The sequence below is a fragment of the Vanellus vanellus genome, assembly GCF_965231255.1.
Source record: "Vanellus vanellus genome assembly, chromosome: 4".
Classification (NCBI taxonomy): Eukaryota; Metazoa; Chordata; class Aves; order Charadriiformes; family Charadriidae; genus Vanellus; species Vanellus vanellus.
Genome location: NC_138909.1, coordinates 45665126 through 45682425, shown reverse-complemented (window position 1 = coordinate 45682425; position 17300 = coordinate 45665126). Strand labels below are relative to the sequence as shown.

The 17300-nt window shown below is 47.7% G+C and overlaps 1 protein-coding gene across 1 annotated transcript in view; it reads right to left on the bottom strand.

Annotated features, from left to right (window-relative positions):
- Window positions 1-11246: 11246 nt before the first annotated feature.
- Window positions 11247-17300, bottom strand: part of GFRA4 (GDNF family receptor alpha 4) — a gene marked incomplete at both ends in the record, with an annotated part of 72556 nt that continues 66502 nt past the window's right edge. The window contains 4 exons of the mRNA XM_082482125.1: window positions 11247-11393; window positions 13513-13670; window positions 13938-14072; window positions 15018-15127. Coding sequence (XP_082338251.1) covers window positions 11247-11393; window positions 13513-13670; window positions 13938-14072; window positions 15018-15127 — 550 coding nt within the window. The remainder of the gene's footprint in view (window positions 11394-13512; window positions 13671-13937; window positions 14073-15017; window positions 15128-17300) is intronic.

Sequence of the window (17300 nt, the reverse complement as noted above, 5' to 3'; positions counted from 1 at the left end):
AACAGCTTTCGGAACAATAGGCCTGGAGGGGTGATATATTTTTACATTAACAAAAAGATGTAAATGCGTTTTGTCCCCGTGCCACCCTCCCCCCAGGGAGCTGGGTTATCAAAAGCTTACGGTGGAGTGTGCCCAGAAGCGTAGCCCCAAAGTTAGGTGTCAGATAATGGAAGGACGAGCAAAAATGATCAAACTTTGAGGTTTAGCAGAACCAAAAAATGTAAATACAGGAACAAGACTTATTTATATAAATAAAATGAAACAGCTCCTTTAGGATGTAGCTCTGCTCTGCATCTTATCTCCATACTGATGAGGGAAAGAGAGAACTCTCATACATATCTCCGCTGCAAACAGTTTCAGCCCAACTTAAAGGTAAAATAGAGACAAAGGTGGGAATGGATGGGGGGAAGAAGTATTGCCGCTAGTTTATCACCAGGCCGATATCAAAAGTGAAGGATTTGTGGGTTTATTTCTTTTTTTTTTTTTTTGGGGGGGGGGGGGGGGGAGCATCCTTATTTCATGGGAGAACCTGTAAATAAATGAAAAATAACACACCAATTTTGCACTTGTACATAAACTATACAGTAGTGCGCAGAACATTGAAAGATTTAAAGTGTATATAAACCAGAAAAAATATTGAATGTATTTTTGATGCATTTTAAATGATGTATGAGTTTTGTCTTAATAACTTCTTCATATGATGAGTATTAGATCACTTTCCAGAGCTTTAAAGAAACATCAAATTATATGTGTGATATCTTGCAGTATAAAGCAGGGAGGCATAACTTGACTTTTATGTATTCAAATGCACTTCACTTAAATGTATAAGCGAAGTAAAATACGGCTCGTCCATTTGAAAGGGGAAAAAAAACAACGCTTGAAGACAGGTAATAAATGTACTTAAAGCAGTCATTACTTGGAGAATTAAGTCAGCAGTTTAAGCCTCTACCATTAAGAATGTGCCAGTGATTTCCATTCAAAATCACTATTTTCAGGCACTTGTAACTGGCTGAAACTCAGCATTCAACACCTCAACCCTCAGAACACTTCTATTCTTTGAAAATAGCCTTTAAAAAAAAAAATCAGAAATGTTGTAGCTCTTTTATTCTAGGAAGCAACAGTGCCGTTGGATCTCCAAACAAGGGACATTTTTTTTAGTTCACCATTTTCCATTCTTTTTAGCCCAGGATTTTCTCTGGACTGTTGCAGCATGAGTGAAAGGAGACCCTGCCATGGGGTGGGTTAATACGTTGCATACAACTTCTGAGTTATTGCCACTCTCACTGGGCTTAAAATGCGCTGTACTGAAATACATTGCCAAAATAAAGCTATACGCGATGGGGTAATGCCTGTGATTGGCATAAAGTCAGAGCATATAATGTACCAAAAATTTGATGGTATGGTACCCTAAAAGCATGACAGCCCCTGTTGGCAGATACACGCTTCCTTAGGGGTAGTTTGTATACTAAATATTGCTCAGAAACATAATTTTCTCTGCGGAAAACATTTACTAAAATACAGAGTCACTGGTTTTGTAGTGTGGATTTAAAATGGCAGCTCAGCTTGTTTGGCCCTAAATTAGCTGAAACGAGCTTTGGATGAAATACCCTCCTCACTCAGGAGGCTGAAATAAAACTTGAGGCTTTTCCCATAGCCCGCTGAAAGTCCAGCGCCGCAAAGATGAGGCCGATTCTCCGTCCTCGAGTACTCCCGATGTTAGCAGCTGCTTTTTCTTTTCCACGAGACCCCGAGTCAGGGACAGAGCATCAGCTGCGTCTCTGAACCTGTCAAACCCTTTTCCCTGCAAACGGGGATTTGCCGGCACAGGGCTTGCGAGACAGCAAAGAACGGACCCTACATGCCAGGAGCGACTTTTAAATTCATCCATCCAACTCACAGTAAGCTGCGGATGCTGCTGCTTTTCCCGTTTCCTTTTTGTCTTCATTTGGAAATACTGCAGGGGAAGGGGAGGGAGGGGGGATTGGGTCTTCGGAGCCTCCAGAGCTAAGCTGCAAGAGCAGGTTGGGAGAGGCAGTTGTGCATGTTGGAAATGGAAAGGTGCGAGTGGAAGATGCACGCGTGAGCATTTGGGGACGCGGGAGCGAAGGGAAGGGAGGGGGGAGGTGTGAGTTTCTCATTTTCAGATGTGTTGTTGGCAATTTTCGTCAAATTAATGCTTTTTCTGTTGATAGCTGCTTAAATTAGATGAGTTTCCCATGCTAGGAGTACCACAGTAATGTGGATAGGCTGTTTTTTTCTGCTTCTGCATCAGGGCAGGTTTTGTTCAGTTTATTACTTTGTTCTAACACTACACATGGACTATTTTTGTGCGTCTTCCAGGTACTATAGTTCTTTAGACGTTTCTCCTACATTTATCATTGACTCCAGAAACCTCACCAGAATAAAGAAGAAAAAAATGATTGTGGAGGAGTGTAACATGTCAGTCCATTATTATTTTTTTTAATAAAAAAGGCAAAAAGAAAATAAAAATGGAGTTTTATATTACTCTGAAATTTGTGCACAATAAATGTTCTTTACACTAGGATCCTTGACTTTAATTGTAGTCTGGATTTTTTTCTTTGTTCTGTAATTACTTACGATTCTTATCTGTGTTCAGACTTGAGCTTAGTTTGTTAATATGTATAATTTAGCATTTATTGCATTCATATGTAAATACGAGCAAGTATTGTAAACTATTTCATTGCTGGGGATTGTGGGTGTTATACATACACACATTTAGGACTGCAGTTTTTGGTATAATTTTTTGTATTGTAAAATAACAGCTAATTTAAAGCAGGAACGAGAAAATTATTGGGAGATCTGTGCGTTTTAAATACAAATGTGAAGTACATGTATATAAATAAAAGTAAATAATGCAAATCTTTCCTCTGAAATAAAAAGTAGATGATCTGGTTAAAATTTCCCTCCCCCCTGCTTTTTCTTCTCTTCCCCCCTCCCCTTTCTTAAAATAGGGGGAAGAAATAACTCAAGATGTTTTTAAAGTCTCCTCGCTGGGGTGAGGGTGAGTTTCTACCATGGTGGTGGTGGATCTCAAGATGCTCATGTCTCCATAAGGAGGCTGTGTCCACCTTGTGCCAGATACCAAATGTTGTAGGAGGAAAGAGGGACATGTCCTCCACCAAAGCACAGGGTTAGGCTGCTGTGTCCACATACTGCCTTGCAATCCCCCAAAACCATCACCCTCACCTTACATCTTCCCTGAGGTTCCTTAGGGAAGCTCTTGTCCCTGATCTTCTCCACAGCTTTCTCTGAAGGGTGGTGGAAAGGAGGAGCATCCTAAAGAGATGTCAGAGTCGTCACTGTAGAGAAAAAGGGGCTCATCCTCCATGCAGGTCACCTGGGACGGTCAGGGCTGAAGAGAGAATTTATTTGCTCCAGCCTCCTCAGCGCTGGGGTCATGAGTCCCCGCTGTCATGATACAGCTGGTCTTTATTTGGTTTGGTGACTATTACTGTCCCAAAGCTCAGGGCTTCTGCGTTCAGGGTTTAAATGAGCCCAAGAGAAATGGAAAAGCTCAGCCTCTTCCCTTTCTTACTCGCTGCTAATTTTTCCACTAAACAGCTCCTTCCTTTGAATCTGAAGAGCAAAACCTGACATCCCTGGAGACTGTATCATCCAAAGAGTTTTCCTAATAATTTTGCAACCTTATCAAATGTTGGTGCCAGCTGGTGTTTCAGATGCACGCAAAAGCTAGGAGAGCAAAGTCAGAGGTGACCTCTCCTCTCCCACCCCTTGGAAGCCCGCGTGCAGCACACCCGGCATCCAGAAACACATTCCTGCTGAGATGCAATCCGTTGTTCTCCATTTATTTTTATGTCGCTCTTCAGCTTTGAAATTAAGCACTGCTGAGATGAAGCAGAGTTGAACCTGACATTTATGAGCCATGAAGGTTTCAGTCACCGCCGTCTCCTAAGACCATTGTGCTACTTCATCCCATGGCATTAAACTTGGATGCAGAAGCCCAATGCTCAGAAATTGCTGCCGAGCTGAGCAGAGCATGCCAGTCTGAAAGCACAGCGTGGTGTGTCCAGACTTGAAATGAAGTGGGCAGGGGGTAAGGGTTTAAAAGCTAGTTTAAGCTTATTTTGGACAGCAGGATAAAACGTTAGAGGTATGGGGCCATATTTCATCTCTGCTCTGATTTTTGTTCTTGTCTTGTAGCAAAGAAAAGAAGTTTGCGGGGAAGGAATGGAAGAGAGTGTGGATGCTCTCCAAGGCTCTGCGTACATCCAGGCTGATGCTCTTTGCTGTGTCACCTGTCATTAATGACTGCAATTGGGTAAGAAGCCAGAGAGGTATTTGCTGTGCAGCTTTTCTTTCCCCAAGAATTAAGTATCAATCATCTACAGGAAGAGGGGGAGCAATTTCAAGTCTTTTTATCAAAGCAACTTGTTTAGCTCAGCCACCCTACAGAAGCCTGGACTTTGGGCTGGATTGGGTATTGCTTCTTCTTACCCGTGTAAAAGGTGCCCTTTGGGGCAACTCTTGGATGGGTTACACATCACTGGTTGGTAGTAAGAGCATCTGTTGGAGCGGTGGAAGCACAAACTCTTGCTTTTTTCCCCTAATAATGGGAAGAGGAAGGGGACGAGAGGTGTACAAATGAGCCAGAGCTCCCCAGCGAGCACAGCTTACCGCTTTGGAAAAAATAGTTTGCGGTGGTTTTTGTGTTTCTCCTTGGGGGCTTTGGTTCAGTGACAAAATGAAAAGTTAGAGACATTTTCAGAGGCCTAAGGTAAAGTAGGTGAGGGGATCTTTCAGTAAGATGACCGATAGGACCTGCTGATGAGTTTATGGGCTGGTGGTGGTGTTTCAGCACCCGGGTGTCACCATCAGTTAGAGGTGGGCTGAGCTCCCACTGTTCCCCATTGTAGGGGTGGCTGGGAACAGCAACACCTCCCCAGACTGTGTCTGCAATGCAGGTACCCCCAACACCCTCCGTCACGTGATTCTGGGACACCAATCATCAGTCTGAGGTCAGGTCCATGATGTCCTTGGAGGGCTGTTTTCTCCCTGGTGACCCCGGACACTCAGTGACAAGCTTGGGTTTAGGGATCTGCACTAGGGATGTCTTAGGGGAAGTAAGATCCGCCCCCAAACAAAAAAGCAAGATCCAATGGTTCAAACCACCTTGAGATGCCCAATCGGACCCTTCTGTCCCCCTCCCCTGTATCCCTGGGTCCCCACTCAGACCTTCTCGTGCATCTCCCAGAAGCCACAGCTGCAGGGAATTTAGCCAAAAAAAAAACAGTGCCAAAAGTGCCTCTGGCCACTCTGGCTCTAACAAGGAGGATAGCAGCTTGCTCCTCTTTGTTGCCCTGCTGCTGGCAAGAAGCCTGGGGTGCAGCTCTGCATGCACACAGCCTGCAGGACTAGGGCTGTCTGATCTCACCCCACCAGTGGTGACCAGCGATGCAGAGGGAAGGTGGGATTTAATCTCTCCTGGTCCTCACGCTGAGCCCTGATTTCAGTATGGAAGCAGAGGTTTAGCGGGGAGGTCTGGATTTTGACAGCTGATCATGAAGCATCATTGTGATGGGGAATTAGAGCAGAGCACGGAGGTAACTCTGGTGTCCGCGTTTCTCCATCCGTCCCACCAGCAGCTCGCTGACTGTTTTATCAGCTCTGCTTTCCAGTCTGCGGCCGCAATGTGCCTCTGACAGCGTGACTGGCAGTATTTCCATTGACACGTTCCCTGGGATCCCCGCTCCCACCAGAAATCATTTCCATTTCTCCTTAGAAAAAAAAAAAAACAAACCAACCACTTTGAACGTTTTTCATGTCAGAGCTAATTCCGCAGCACTTCCCTTTGGCTAACATCCGCCATTTCCCAGCTCAGAGCGGAAAGACAACGTTTTAATAACCGAAGCGAGATGCATCCACCCCTATCAGCACATTAGCACTGTTTGCATGGAGATAACGGATGGTAAATTGTTGTTTCTGCTTTAAACGTCCCCTCTCAGCAGTTGTACATCAGCTGCGGGATTTCGCTTGTGCTGCATCTGCAGTTGCAGTGTGATGGGGGATCATTGGTCTCCATCGGGTCCTAACTGCAGGTCTCTCCTCTGAACCTCCAGAGATGCCCCGGGCTCATCTCTGCCCTGGGGGCCGCACAGGATGTAGGAACTTTTCTCTGGGAATTGGGGAAAATCACTTCACCTGCTCTTGCTTCAGCATTCGTCCCTGTCTGATGTCCCTGGTTGCAGAAGGGAGTGGGGTCAGTTTTGTTGTAGGCACAGCCAGTGCCCCCAAAAAACAGACCAAGACCCAGACACGTGATAGAAGTGAGGGTCAGGCAAAGCCCCCTCTGGATATTAGTGGTGCTCCTGCTCCAAAATCTCTTCACCCTAAATTTAGGGTGATTTCCAGGCTTGCTTGAAGCCAGTTGCTGTGACCCAGAGCAGGGATGTCCTAACCGTCCCTTCATCCTGTATCGATCAAACCAGCATACGCTGTCCCAGTGCATAGCCCGCAGGAGAGAGGACAGACCTTGTCACCATGGGAGTCTTGAGGTCTCTTTCAAGGCCAGGTCCCCCCTGAAACCCAGCAGCAGCTGCTGGTACCCCCCATCGCCGTCTGGCCCTGCACCGTCCCCCACCAGCTTTTCGGGTGCTGACCTCGGTCAAGCGGCCGTTTGCCAAAAAGCAGGGAAAATGCATCAAACCTGCAACGTTTTCACAGCACGTTTCAGGTTTGACCGGCTGGAAATTTCCCAGGAAATTTTCTTTGTGTCGGCAAAAGCCCGGCTGCCGAAACAGCCTGCACATCGCAGGGAAGGAAAAAGGCTTTGACGAGAGTCCTGAGTCTGGCCCTAACCCTCAGGCTTTGCTCCCCCTCTGCATCCTCAGCTGCTTCGTGCATGCATGAAGACAAACGTGATTTTTTGGGAAGAATAGGTGCGGCATTTCTGGGTTCGACCTTGAACTCACTTTGTGTTTAGGAACCAACTTGAATTTCACTCGGTATTTTTGTATAAATTCTATATACATTTGTTTTCTTGAAATTTTTTTCCACCCAAAATTGGCAAGAAAACATTCAATTTGCTTCTAATCAATTTTCCTGTGGTTTGGTTTTTTGTTTTTTTTTTTGTTTTGTTTTGTTTTTTTGTTTGGTTTTTTTTTTTTTTTTTAAGTTGCCAAAAATAACTCACAGATGTTTGTGGCATGAACAGAAGTCTCCCCGGCTGGCATGAACCACCACCCTCCCTCCTCCTCCTTCTCCCCTCCTCCTGTGCCCTGCGGGATGGTGCAGCTCCAACCACCCCCAGCTATTTCCACCCACCCAGGTTACACAGTGGCATCTCAGCATTAGTGGCTCCACGTGCCACTAATTGCGGGTGCAATTATTCCCACCCCTGCTACATCTTGCAATGCCTCCCTCCTCCTGTGCTGGCACCAGCTTTGAGCTAAACCTTCCCCAAATTGTTCCCGCAGCTCTGCATGCATCACTCTTGGCGTGCAGCACAAGCAGCCCTGGGACTCGTGTGGGTCCGTGTCCCCTTCCCGGGTGGCATTGATGTCTCTCCATCTCAGCAGAGTTGGTTTTTCACCTGCTGCCCGTCCCTGCTGGCAGGCAGCTGGCCAGAACTGGGTTTCCAGCGCAGCACGGGGCACCTGAGCTGCACCGCTCTGCCAAACCCCCCAAAAGCATCCCCCAATTTCTTCCAGTTGCACTTACTGCCCTGGCGTGACACCAGTGAGCTCTGCAGATGCACCAGCCTGGACACGCGGGTAAGGACAGCCCGGCATCACAGACAGGAGCAAGGGGGTCAGGAAAATGCATGTGTGCTTTATTCATGGATATGTTTGAATATTGACATGTACAGAAGAGATAAGTACAGGTTATACCCCAGTAGTGTAGGCAGATACCAACCGTCCTCCCCTACGTGCACGCGCACACACACGCACACGTACGCACACAGCCTTTAGCATCACCATTGCTCCAACGCCGGCTCCCCGCCGCGGTGTCTCCCTCCCGGCTTGTGTTCTTGCTTTGACAACACTGTGGTATTTGTACATACACAATATCTCTCGGGCCTTCAGGGCTGCCAAACCACCGGGAATGATGCTGAGCAGCCAAAAAAATAGAGTTCAGTGGTTACAGAAAGCTTGGCTGGTTCTTTTTTTCTTTTTTTTTTTTTTTCCCTTGACTCTTCTTTGTGCTTATGAAAGTCCTCAGGTATGGAGTAATTCCTAAAAAATTGTCTTCCTTTCTCTGTCTTGGCTCGCTCAGTCCTTTGCCTTTACAAGCAGCTGCTATGACTTTGGTGGTTAGTCAAGAGGCTTAAAAATGAAGATCCATGGTTCACTTTGCAGAGTTCAACAGAGATGAAATGTCATTAAAAAAAAATTACTAACTTTTCACAAGGGAAAAAAAATACCCTGCGCGCATGTGTGTTTGGAGGGGGAGGGGATGTATTTGGATTTCCTGCCTCCAAAATGGACTGCTCAAAAGCCATACTTTTTTGTGAAGTTTGATTCGTGAATGGGCTTGGAGGAAAAACTGACAATTAATATTGGAAAGAAGGGTGACATGCAGGTTTTTGGATCGTTATTTTTTTAAATTCTGTGCAATGCAACTGCCCATCCCACCACCACCCCGGCTCTTCCCTACTGGGCAAGAGGCTTGTTGCTCTGTGCCTTACTTACTTCATTTCGAAGCATCCCCAGATCATGGGGAACGCCTGGGAGAGCAGGACCCGGCCTGGGACAGGGCTTGAAGGACGCTGTACCGAAACTCATAGCATGGGATGAAGGCTGGGGACAGGGAGTGCATTTTCAGACCTGCAACCTCAACTCTGCAGATGCTTTTGAGGCCCCTCAATCAAGGGCAGGAGGAGGAAACCCATGCAAACTCTAGCAGACACCCATTTATTCACTGTGCAATGTTTGCAGGGATCTCATCAGAGCATTGCCATGGCCTTCTCATGCAATGCCTCTGTGATGTGATCCATGGTAGTTGGCTGTCACCTTCCACAGCCTTTGGGGAACTTTTAGCTGTCGGTTTGCCATCCTCCCAAAATTGAGGATTTGAGAAGAGACTGCCGTGGGAATCGAGGGCCTCTTTGGCCTGTGATGCTTAGAGACAAATAACATCCTAAGGAGTTTTTAAAGCAGGATATAAATCCAGGGGAGACGATGATGTGTCTCGTTGACCATTAAAGATAAATCTGCCAGAAAGTGGCACTGCCTGTTTTTCTGTTCTGGGTGAGCCTCTTGGCAGTGAAGATTTCACATACAAGTTTCAGTTCAGAGTGTGACCTGGACCCCAGCACACGAGACTTGGATCTTGGCGTGTTCCTTTGCACAGCCCTGGATTAGGCTAACCAGGTGCTATAGTCCCGAGGACCTCGAGGAGCAGAACTTTGGATAGGATGCAGCCAGGAGAATTTCTCTGTGTGTCTTACACATCCCTGAAAACAAGAGTGGTTTCATATTGCGCCAAACCCCAAGAAAGTTGCTGCAGTTTCTTAGCAAAACCTGAAGCGAAAAAGCAATGGAAGGTGTTCTGAAGGGAATGTGAATGAAAAGCACTGGACTTCTCTGCATCAGCTGCTGCTGAGCCTTTCTATGCATCCAAATGCTAAGGAACTAACGATGTTCCTTGGAGGAGGAATAAACCAATGAATAAATGGGCTGCTGCAAAGCCCAGGCCTAAATACTCCGGGAGAATCTGGAGCTATTTCTGTGCCTCCTGTGGCAGTCAGCCTGGGTAAGCATTTATCCCAGGAAACCTTCTCACCCTTCCTTCTTGGCTTGATCTAACGAGGGGTTCAACCCCCCAAGAAGGCACTGGGAGTCCTCAGCTCACCTCCTCGAGGGAAGACCCCTGAATACTCAGGTAGCCCAAGGTCATGCGTCTGCCTCCCTATGCCCCGAGAGACCAGACAGACATTTGTCCACATCCTCCAGCTGGGCTCTGGCTGCAGTAGAGTGGGTCACTTCACCAGCCTTTGCTTAAACCACCTCTCAGCTGAGTAATTAGCACTTGGCAGGAAGCAATGATGTCCTTCACATGCTGACCTGGACACAAGCAATTGCCTCCACCAGCTCCTCAAGGAGGGGAACCTTAGCAATTCACTCCCTACCTATGATATGATTCACGACTTGCCCTTTCCAAAAATTGGCTGGATATTTATGTCCACAGGGCAGTGTCTAGCAAACCTTTTCCAGCCTATCTCTTCCTTGCGTAACTAATGAAACTCCCTGACTGAAGACCCTCTGATTCTCTGTGAGACTGGTGGAAGCACAGGTAACACGTGAGAATGAGTCGCGTTAGGCTCGCGTCAAGTCCTGCCTGTGGGCTCACATGTTCATCCTGCATGGAGAAAGGTTTAACTTGGAGTGGGACAACATTGCTCTCTGGTTCTTTGGATGTGACAAAAAAATACCTACCCCAAACACTTTACAGGACCAGTGAATAGAGATGCTGGTGTTGGGACACGAAGAAAGCCAGATGTAAACAAAACGCAACACACGTGTTTCTTCCTGAACACCATCAATACATGACACACATTTCTATAAAAAGGAGGGCCCAAGGGGTAGGTGACAGCTTGGAGATGCACGCTGGCCACGGTTTCAAGTGGGTAGATAATACCCACAAGCCAGTTCATAGCGTGGTTACTTGGTCCATCCCAGAGGCGCTTCAGGATCCTCCCCGGTGAATAAAACCAACCACCACCTCACCGGGGCTCTGGTTTCATCCCTCTGAACCAGGTGGGCTGCCCTTTGGGTCCTGAGCAACCCTGGAGGCAGTCTGAACTCCACATCACTTGACATGTCCTGTCAAGCCCCCCCCACCATGAGTCAGGGCTTCAGGAAACCTCCTGACAGCTCAGCCATCAAAAGTCTCCCCTCTTGGCTGGGGCAGGCAAAAGCATTTTCTTTGCAGCTCTCATTTCTTGGCTCAACTCTCTCCTTCAGCTTTTCCAAGGGAATTGTCCATGGCTTCGACCCCATCTGCAGAGAGCTGGAGAGACAACAACAAAGCTGTGGGGTGGAAAGGTGGCCAGGACCAAGAATGAGCTGGTTATCGATGATGTTGATTGTATAAAATCAAATAAATTGGCAGACGGATGAGGAGGAGGAAGGGATGCCCACAGACTCACCTCTCCTTCCCATCCCTTTCCTCCTCCCTCCCCTCCCACTGAAAAAGTTACTGGTCTGGTTGTTTTGTAAAGAAACCAACACAAAGGGAGTCTTTGCCTGGCATTTGCCCACCCTGCTTCACATCACGAAGAGGCTCAGCACAGCAAGAGCAGGGAGAAGCCACATCTGCAGCGGAGAGGCTGCCCAGCAGAAGGGAGCTGCTGGGCTGGAGGTCCCTGATGACAGACGAGTGGAGCCCCGCAGAAGCCTCTCCTCTCCAGCCACCTGCAAGAGAAGGGAAGCAGCACGGGGTGAGTGGTATGGTTGTTCCCCACCTTGGTCCTTCTAGGATTTAGGGCTTGGGGATCATCCAGCCTTCCTATGTGTGTGCATGTGCAGAGGGATACAGGACCAGTCTCAACACCCCAGCTCCAGTCTGGAGGTCAGCTTAGCTCTGTTGGAGGTGGTGGTGAAGGTGGTGGTAACACCATGGCATACAGCAGTGTCACCTCATGGGCGCAGCACTGGCCATGCAGTCTGCAGGTTTGGACAGTAGTTGGAAGTGTCTTTGTGTGAGGTGAATGCCTGGATGCCCACTCTGGTCAATGGAGATCCATGCAGCCCATGGAGCAACTATTGGCCAGCAGTTGGACCCAGTGGCCTTTCCAGATGGAGGTGTCCCTTGGGTATTGAAGATATCTCCATGGGGCTGGCAGACATTTCATCAAGCAGCAGGTGGGAGCCAGGGGTGTTACTCAAAAATACAGTGCATGTGTTTGTGTGACTGACTCCTCCCCCAGGCACCTACTCCCTGCAGACAAACTGCACCCTTCTCCTTTTACAGAGCATTGACTTCTGTGGCTGAAAATTTGCTTTACTAGAGACTTGTATTTGCATTAGTTGATAACTAAGATAATTTAGAGCCAAGGCTCTGCACTGCTGGGAAGATGGGAAGCAGATGGACTAATCGGTCCGTTGTAGCTTTCCTCCTCAGGTCCAGGGACACGAACATTATTAAACATTGAACAAGATCTGGGTTTGGAGTTGAGTCCAAAGCCAAGACTCAACTGCCCAGTTTCTCTTGCAGTGTCAGCAAGGACTGTGCTCCAGCAGCACTTGCACCTCAGCAGAGGGATGTGCTGCTGTCATGTGGATGGTGGGGATGTGGTGCCATCCCTGACTACAGTTGTTTTTCTAGCTTCCCACTTGCTGGTGGCAGCAGCAGTTGGATATCTGTGCTGGACTGTCAGTGATGAGGGAGGTTCGCAGCTTCTCCATCGCTTCCAGGAATAAAGCTCTCAGTGCAAGGTCTGGACCTTAGGTCACCACTTGGATTGATTGTCTGGGGAGCACCATCTAGAAGTAACTCCTCCAAATGTCCTGGGTGCAAAGTTTATGTCCTGATGAAAGTATGCCTGTGCTGTACATGGCCACCAATGCCCTGAGAAGCAGTGAGGGAAGCTGAGGCCACATCTCTGCGCCTCCCAATCTGCTGTTCTGTGAAAACAGTGGAAGGAGGTGAATCGGGTGTTTTTCCAGCAAAAGAAACAGGGAAGAGGCTTAAAAAAACTTGTCTGTGGAAGTTCCCTGAAGGTATTGGCTAGCCCAGTACAAAGCCCACGCTCAGTCCTTGGAGTCTAGTTAACTGACAGCTTCTGTTACGTGAACGTTCAGCAAATCAGGGTCACCGTTAATTATTCAATAGTAAAATAATTCAATCTGAAAATTATTCTGGTGGGTGGCAAATCAAGGTCATTTCTTTTTATTTAAAAATAAAATATTTAATGCCTACTACTGCCATCATGGGTAAATTCATCTGTTATTTGCTTTAAAATAATTTCACTTTAATATTACTTTGATACTAACAATTTGCTGATGACTAGAACCTTTCAGATGAAATTTTCCAACGCTTAACAAACTTTAGTCAGTTAAGCCTCAATGTTATGACCTCCAGGATCTTCACCTAACAAGGGAGGAAGCTGTGTCCCAGGCAGCTGAAATGCTTGTCTGAAGCCATGTGGCTGCCCTGCTGGAGGGTGAGAAGCCAAACCAGTGGTCCTGGTTCCCCTTCTACAGCCCTGAAAAGCTCATGGATTTCCCAGTACTTCTAAAAAACCATATGTCTCTGTAGCACCCAAAAAAGAAAAGAGAAGGTGACCAACAGGCAGGAGGGCAGAGTCAGGGATAAGAGCACATAGCCCTGTGCTTGATGTTGGGGAAAAATCTGTCAGGGCATGAAGAAGAGGGTGAATCAGGGACTCCAGGAGGTGGAGGGGAGGTTGGATGGCTGCACATAGCTGAATTCGCACAGATGGAAGAGGGAGCTGAGGTGAGAGGGGCTGGAGGGCATGGAGGAGGTATAGACACTGCCAAGTATCTTAGGGCCAGGTCAGCCTTCTCCTACCTTGGTGGGCTGGAGATGCTCGAATATGTTCTCTCTGAGGGTCGCCACGGCTCTGTTGGCATTTCGCTCCTGCTTGTACATCTGTGTGGTGGGGGGGATGGATGGGGCCACAGCTGCATTCAGGTAGGTCCCATTGCCAAAGGCCAGAATGGCATTTTCTATGTGTGGGAAAGAGATGGACAAAAGTGTTGTCAGGGCAACGTTTCCAAGGCAAAGCACATGCATCCCTTCTCCAACCTCCTATGACTGCATCACCCAAATGCATGCCTGAGGGTCTTCAGAGCTCCTTTGTTGAAAGCATAGAGAGCCAGACACCCACAGACTCTTGAGGAGCAGAGCACCTTCGTACCCTTCCTTATTCACAAGAAGTCTCACCAGCTTGTGGGTGATGCTGCCGTAGCAGCAATATGCTAGACGGTACTTACGGAGACAGATATTGTCGGTGAAGAGATGCAAAAAGCTCTCACACTCTTCCTGCCGATTGCCACTGGCATTGCACGTGCACCAGGGAGCTATGCTGGAAGTTGAGTTGTCAATGTAGTTGGGTGTGATGGGGCTGCCTGCCGGGAAGGATGGAGAAGTGTTACTGCAAGGCTGGTACTTCACGAAGGAACAATGATTTCCCTCCCTTGTTCTGCTTACAGCCTCAGCTGAGTCCCTCTGTGATGGCAGTATGAGAAAACCATTCAAGTGCTGGTGTCACAGGTCTGTTTTGCTCCCAGGGAGGAGAGGAGGGGCAGTCACAACCCTTTTGTTCACCCCACCATGAACAAAACCTTCGGTCAATTAAAATGTGCTATCAGTCCAACGAATGGGCAGCTCCTGGGAACTCAGGTTCCCCAATAACATTCAAAAACTGTATGTGAATATGCATAAAGGTTTCCACACTGTCATTGAAAAAGCTAAACTCAGTTTCCAGAATGGTCAGAGACAACAAAGGAAGGGTTAAACCAGAATGAAATCTTGACCCCAAAAGCTGTCAATCTATCCCATCCGTCAGGATGGACCAAGTCCAATGGCCATTGGCGCTTTTCTTTAGACTCTGGCTGTGCTTGTGCTAACTGCTGCCAGCTGGGTCTCTGCAGCATCTGAAAACCCAGTTTGACATCCTCTGAAGTCAGCAAGATAGCATTGGGTGGTGATTTCCAGTAACATCACTGGTGATGGCACCAGGGAACCCCTGACAGAGCAGATGCCCTGGGACAGTCCATCTATTTCCACCTGAGAGAGAAGCTAGGATCTTGCAGCAGCCCATGGTGCATGGTTTTTTTGTCTCCACTGCAGCTATCCTAGCATTACCCCATACTCATGGCTTATGTTCCTTTTGTAGTCACTGCAGAGAGAAAGCCCAGCATCTCCCTGAGATCCCAGCGTCAGCTCTCCACGTTACTGTCCTCACGGCTTTTAGCTGGCCAGAGTAAGAGGAGATGTTTCCCACACAGAGGAGACAATTCCCACCCACCAGAGAGCGGGAGAGAGACCAGCCGAAGGATGCAGCCTCTTACCTATGATCCCTGTATACGCCAGCAGACAGGCAGCGTAGCTGTCCCTCCGGCAGCCACTCGCAGCCTGTGGGGACGGCTGGCAATTGAACTGGAACTCCGCATAGCGGGACCTGATGGAGCGAGAGCACAAAGTGGGACATATTAGCACAGGTATTCAGAGCAAAAAGGGACATAATAGCACCCTGGTGGTGTTTACAGAAGGGAACACATTTGCAAAATTCTTTGCTGTGGTAGGTGTTGCCAAACCAGCCTGAATAAATGTCATTTTATACTCTCCCCCCGCCTCCCCCAACAAATGCAGGTTTTATCCCTTTGAGATGAGACATGAATAAGTGCTGTAGTTACTGTCTTACAGGCTTCCTCTGGGACTGCAAGAAAGGTCCAGTCTTGGAAGAAATGTTTGTTTTCTGGTGTGTGAAGCTGGTTTTTGAGGGAAGAGCTGTTGAGACAGTGAGGGAATTCATTCTGTATTGCCATTATCTGACTCTTGAGTAATAAATTCCCCTAGAGACCTAAGCCTTCATTTTCAGGCTGATTTGCTGAAAGAGAGAATCATTCTGGTCCAGTCTCTCTCTCTTCAAAGGCTGTGCTCTAAATGTAGCTGAGGTCATCCTCAGATTAAGGGAAATGCCCAAAGGCTCAGATATGAAATGCTCTACGTGTCATCAGGGCTGCTGTCGCATCCTCTGCTGCAGGGACCCATTCTCAGGAGAAGGTTGGACTCTCCAGATCCTGTGGAGCGAGGGCTGTACAACATACAGCTCTGACCACTGACCATGGTGCCTCAGTTTTCATGTTGTCTGGGTCAAAGCACCAAAACAAACTACTTAGCACAAAGCAGCTTTGAGTCACACACTGGGCTTGTTGGGACTGCCTGGACCATGCAGGGAAGTATGTGCATCATTCCGCCAGATTGCCAGATTGCTCTTTGCATGTGGCTCCCCTGCCAGCTTGGTTGAATAAGCTCTGTAAATCATGCTGCCAACCAGATATTTGCCACCTAATTCTTTAGGGATGAGTCAGTTGTTGACACGTGGGCATCTAATGTTGTTTGGACACTGTAGGATATCGAAGACATCCACATGCGGCTTTCAGGTAGGACAAAGGACCTACTGGACATTCAGATCCATCTAAACAGGCATCCCATGACCAGGTAAGAAGGCATCTCACATGGCATTTCAGCTGCTTAGGAAACTCAAGCAAGCACTAGCACTGCCGACACTTGAGGGTAGAGCCCTTTAGATGAAAACCTGCAGTGTCTGAACTGTGAACTGGGTACCTCAAACATTAGTTTTGCCTGTGCAATCTCAGAAAAACTGAGCATGTTGCTCCTCCCACACAGCCTCTCTCTTCCAGACCTTTTGTTGGTGCTCCTGGTCAGCGTCAGCACTCACACTTTCCCACCCATTTCTCTCCTCCTCCCCAGTCTTCTCCTTTTTTTCTCGTCTTTGTTTCCATGTTTGCACCATACCAATCCCTTTCTCCTGTGCCATGGCCAGGCAAACTCTTCTTGCCCAAATTTTTGCTGCATTATTTAGAGAAGGGAGGTACTGATTGCGGGTTTTGTATTATTCGCGTTAGTAGAGGCCACCCCTACAAGCTGGGAAATTCAAGGGGTTACAGCTGTGAAGACGCTGCAGGAGGACTATGCAGTGCAGGCAGGGTTAGCCCTGGAGTGTTTTACTCTATTTCTTTAAAGTGCCGTGATTTGTTCCTGGCTCTCCTTGTGGTTTCTGCACTGCTAGCTTTGACCAGGTCACACGTCAATCCCTTGCTCCCGCCGTGTCTCTAGAGGATGTTTTATATTATGTATTCAGAGACCAAGGAACCAGATAATTAACAGCTGTGCCTCTTGCAGGAAACGGTTTCCAGCCTTCTGGGAAGCAGCATTCTCCCCTTTGAACCTCTTATTCCCCTCTGGGCCCACTTGTCTTGTTAGGGAGAGGACAGTACCCGTCCATTTTGGGCTACCTGGGTAGTTGGGTGAAATCTGAGCAAGAGCTGGTGTGGCTCAGGGGCTTTACATCTTTCAGAGTCACCTTCAGATGTATATCTCAGTTGTTCTCCTTTGTCTATGTTTCTAGGGTGCAGAGGGGTGAGGGTATTAGTACCAGTCCATCCTTCCAGGAGGATGCTGCTGCTCTCACCTCCCTTTGTGAAAAGACCTATTTTTTTAATTGTAATTTAAAGATGATGTGCTGGTAGGGGATGGCTGCTGGAAGTTCAGCTCAGGAAGTCCCAAAGCCCACAATAATTAGAGACTGGGACAATACCGGGAGATGT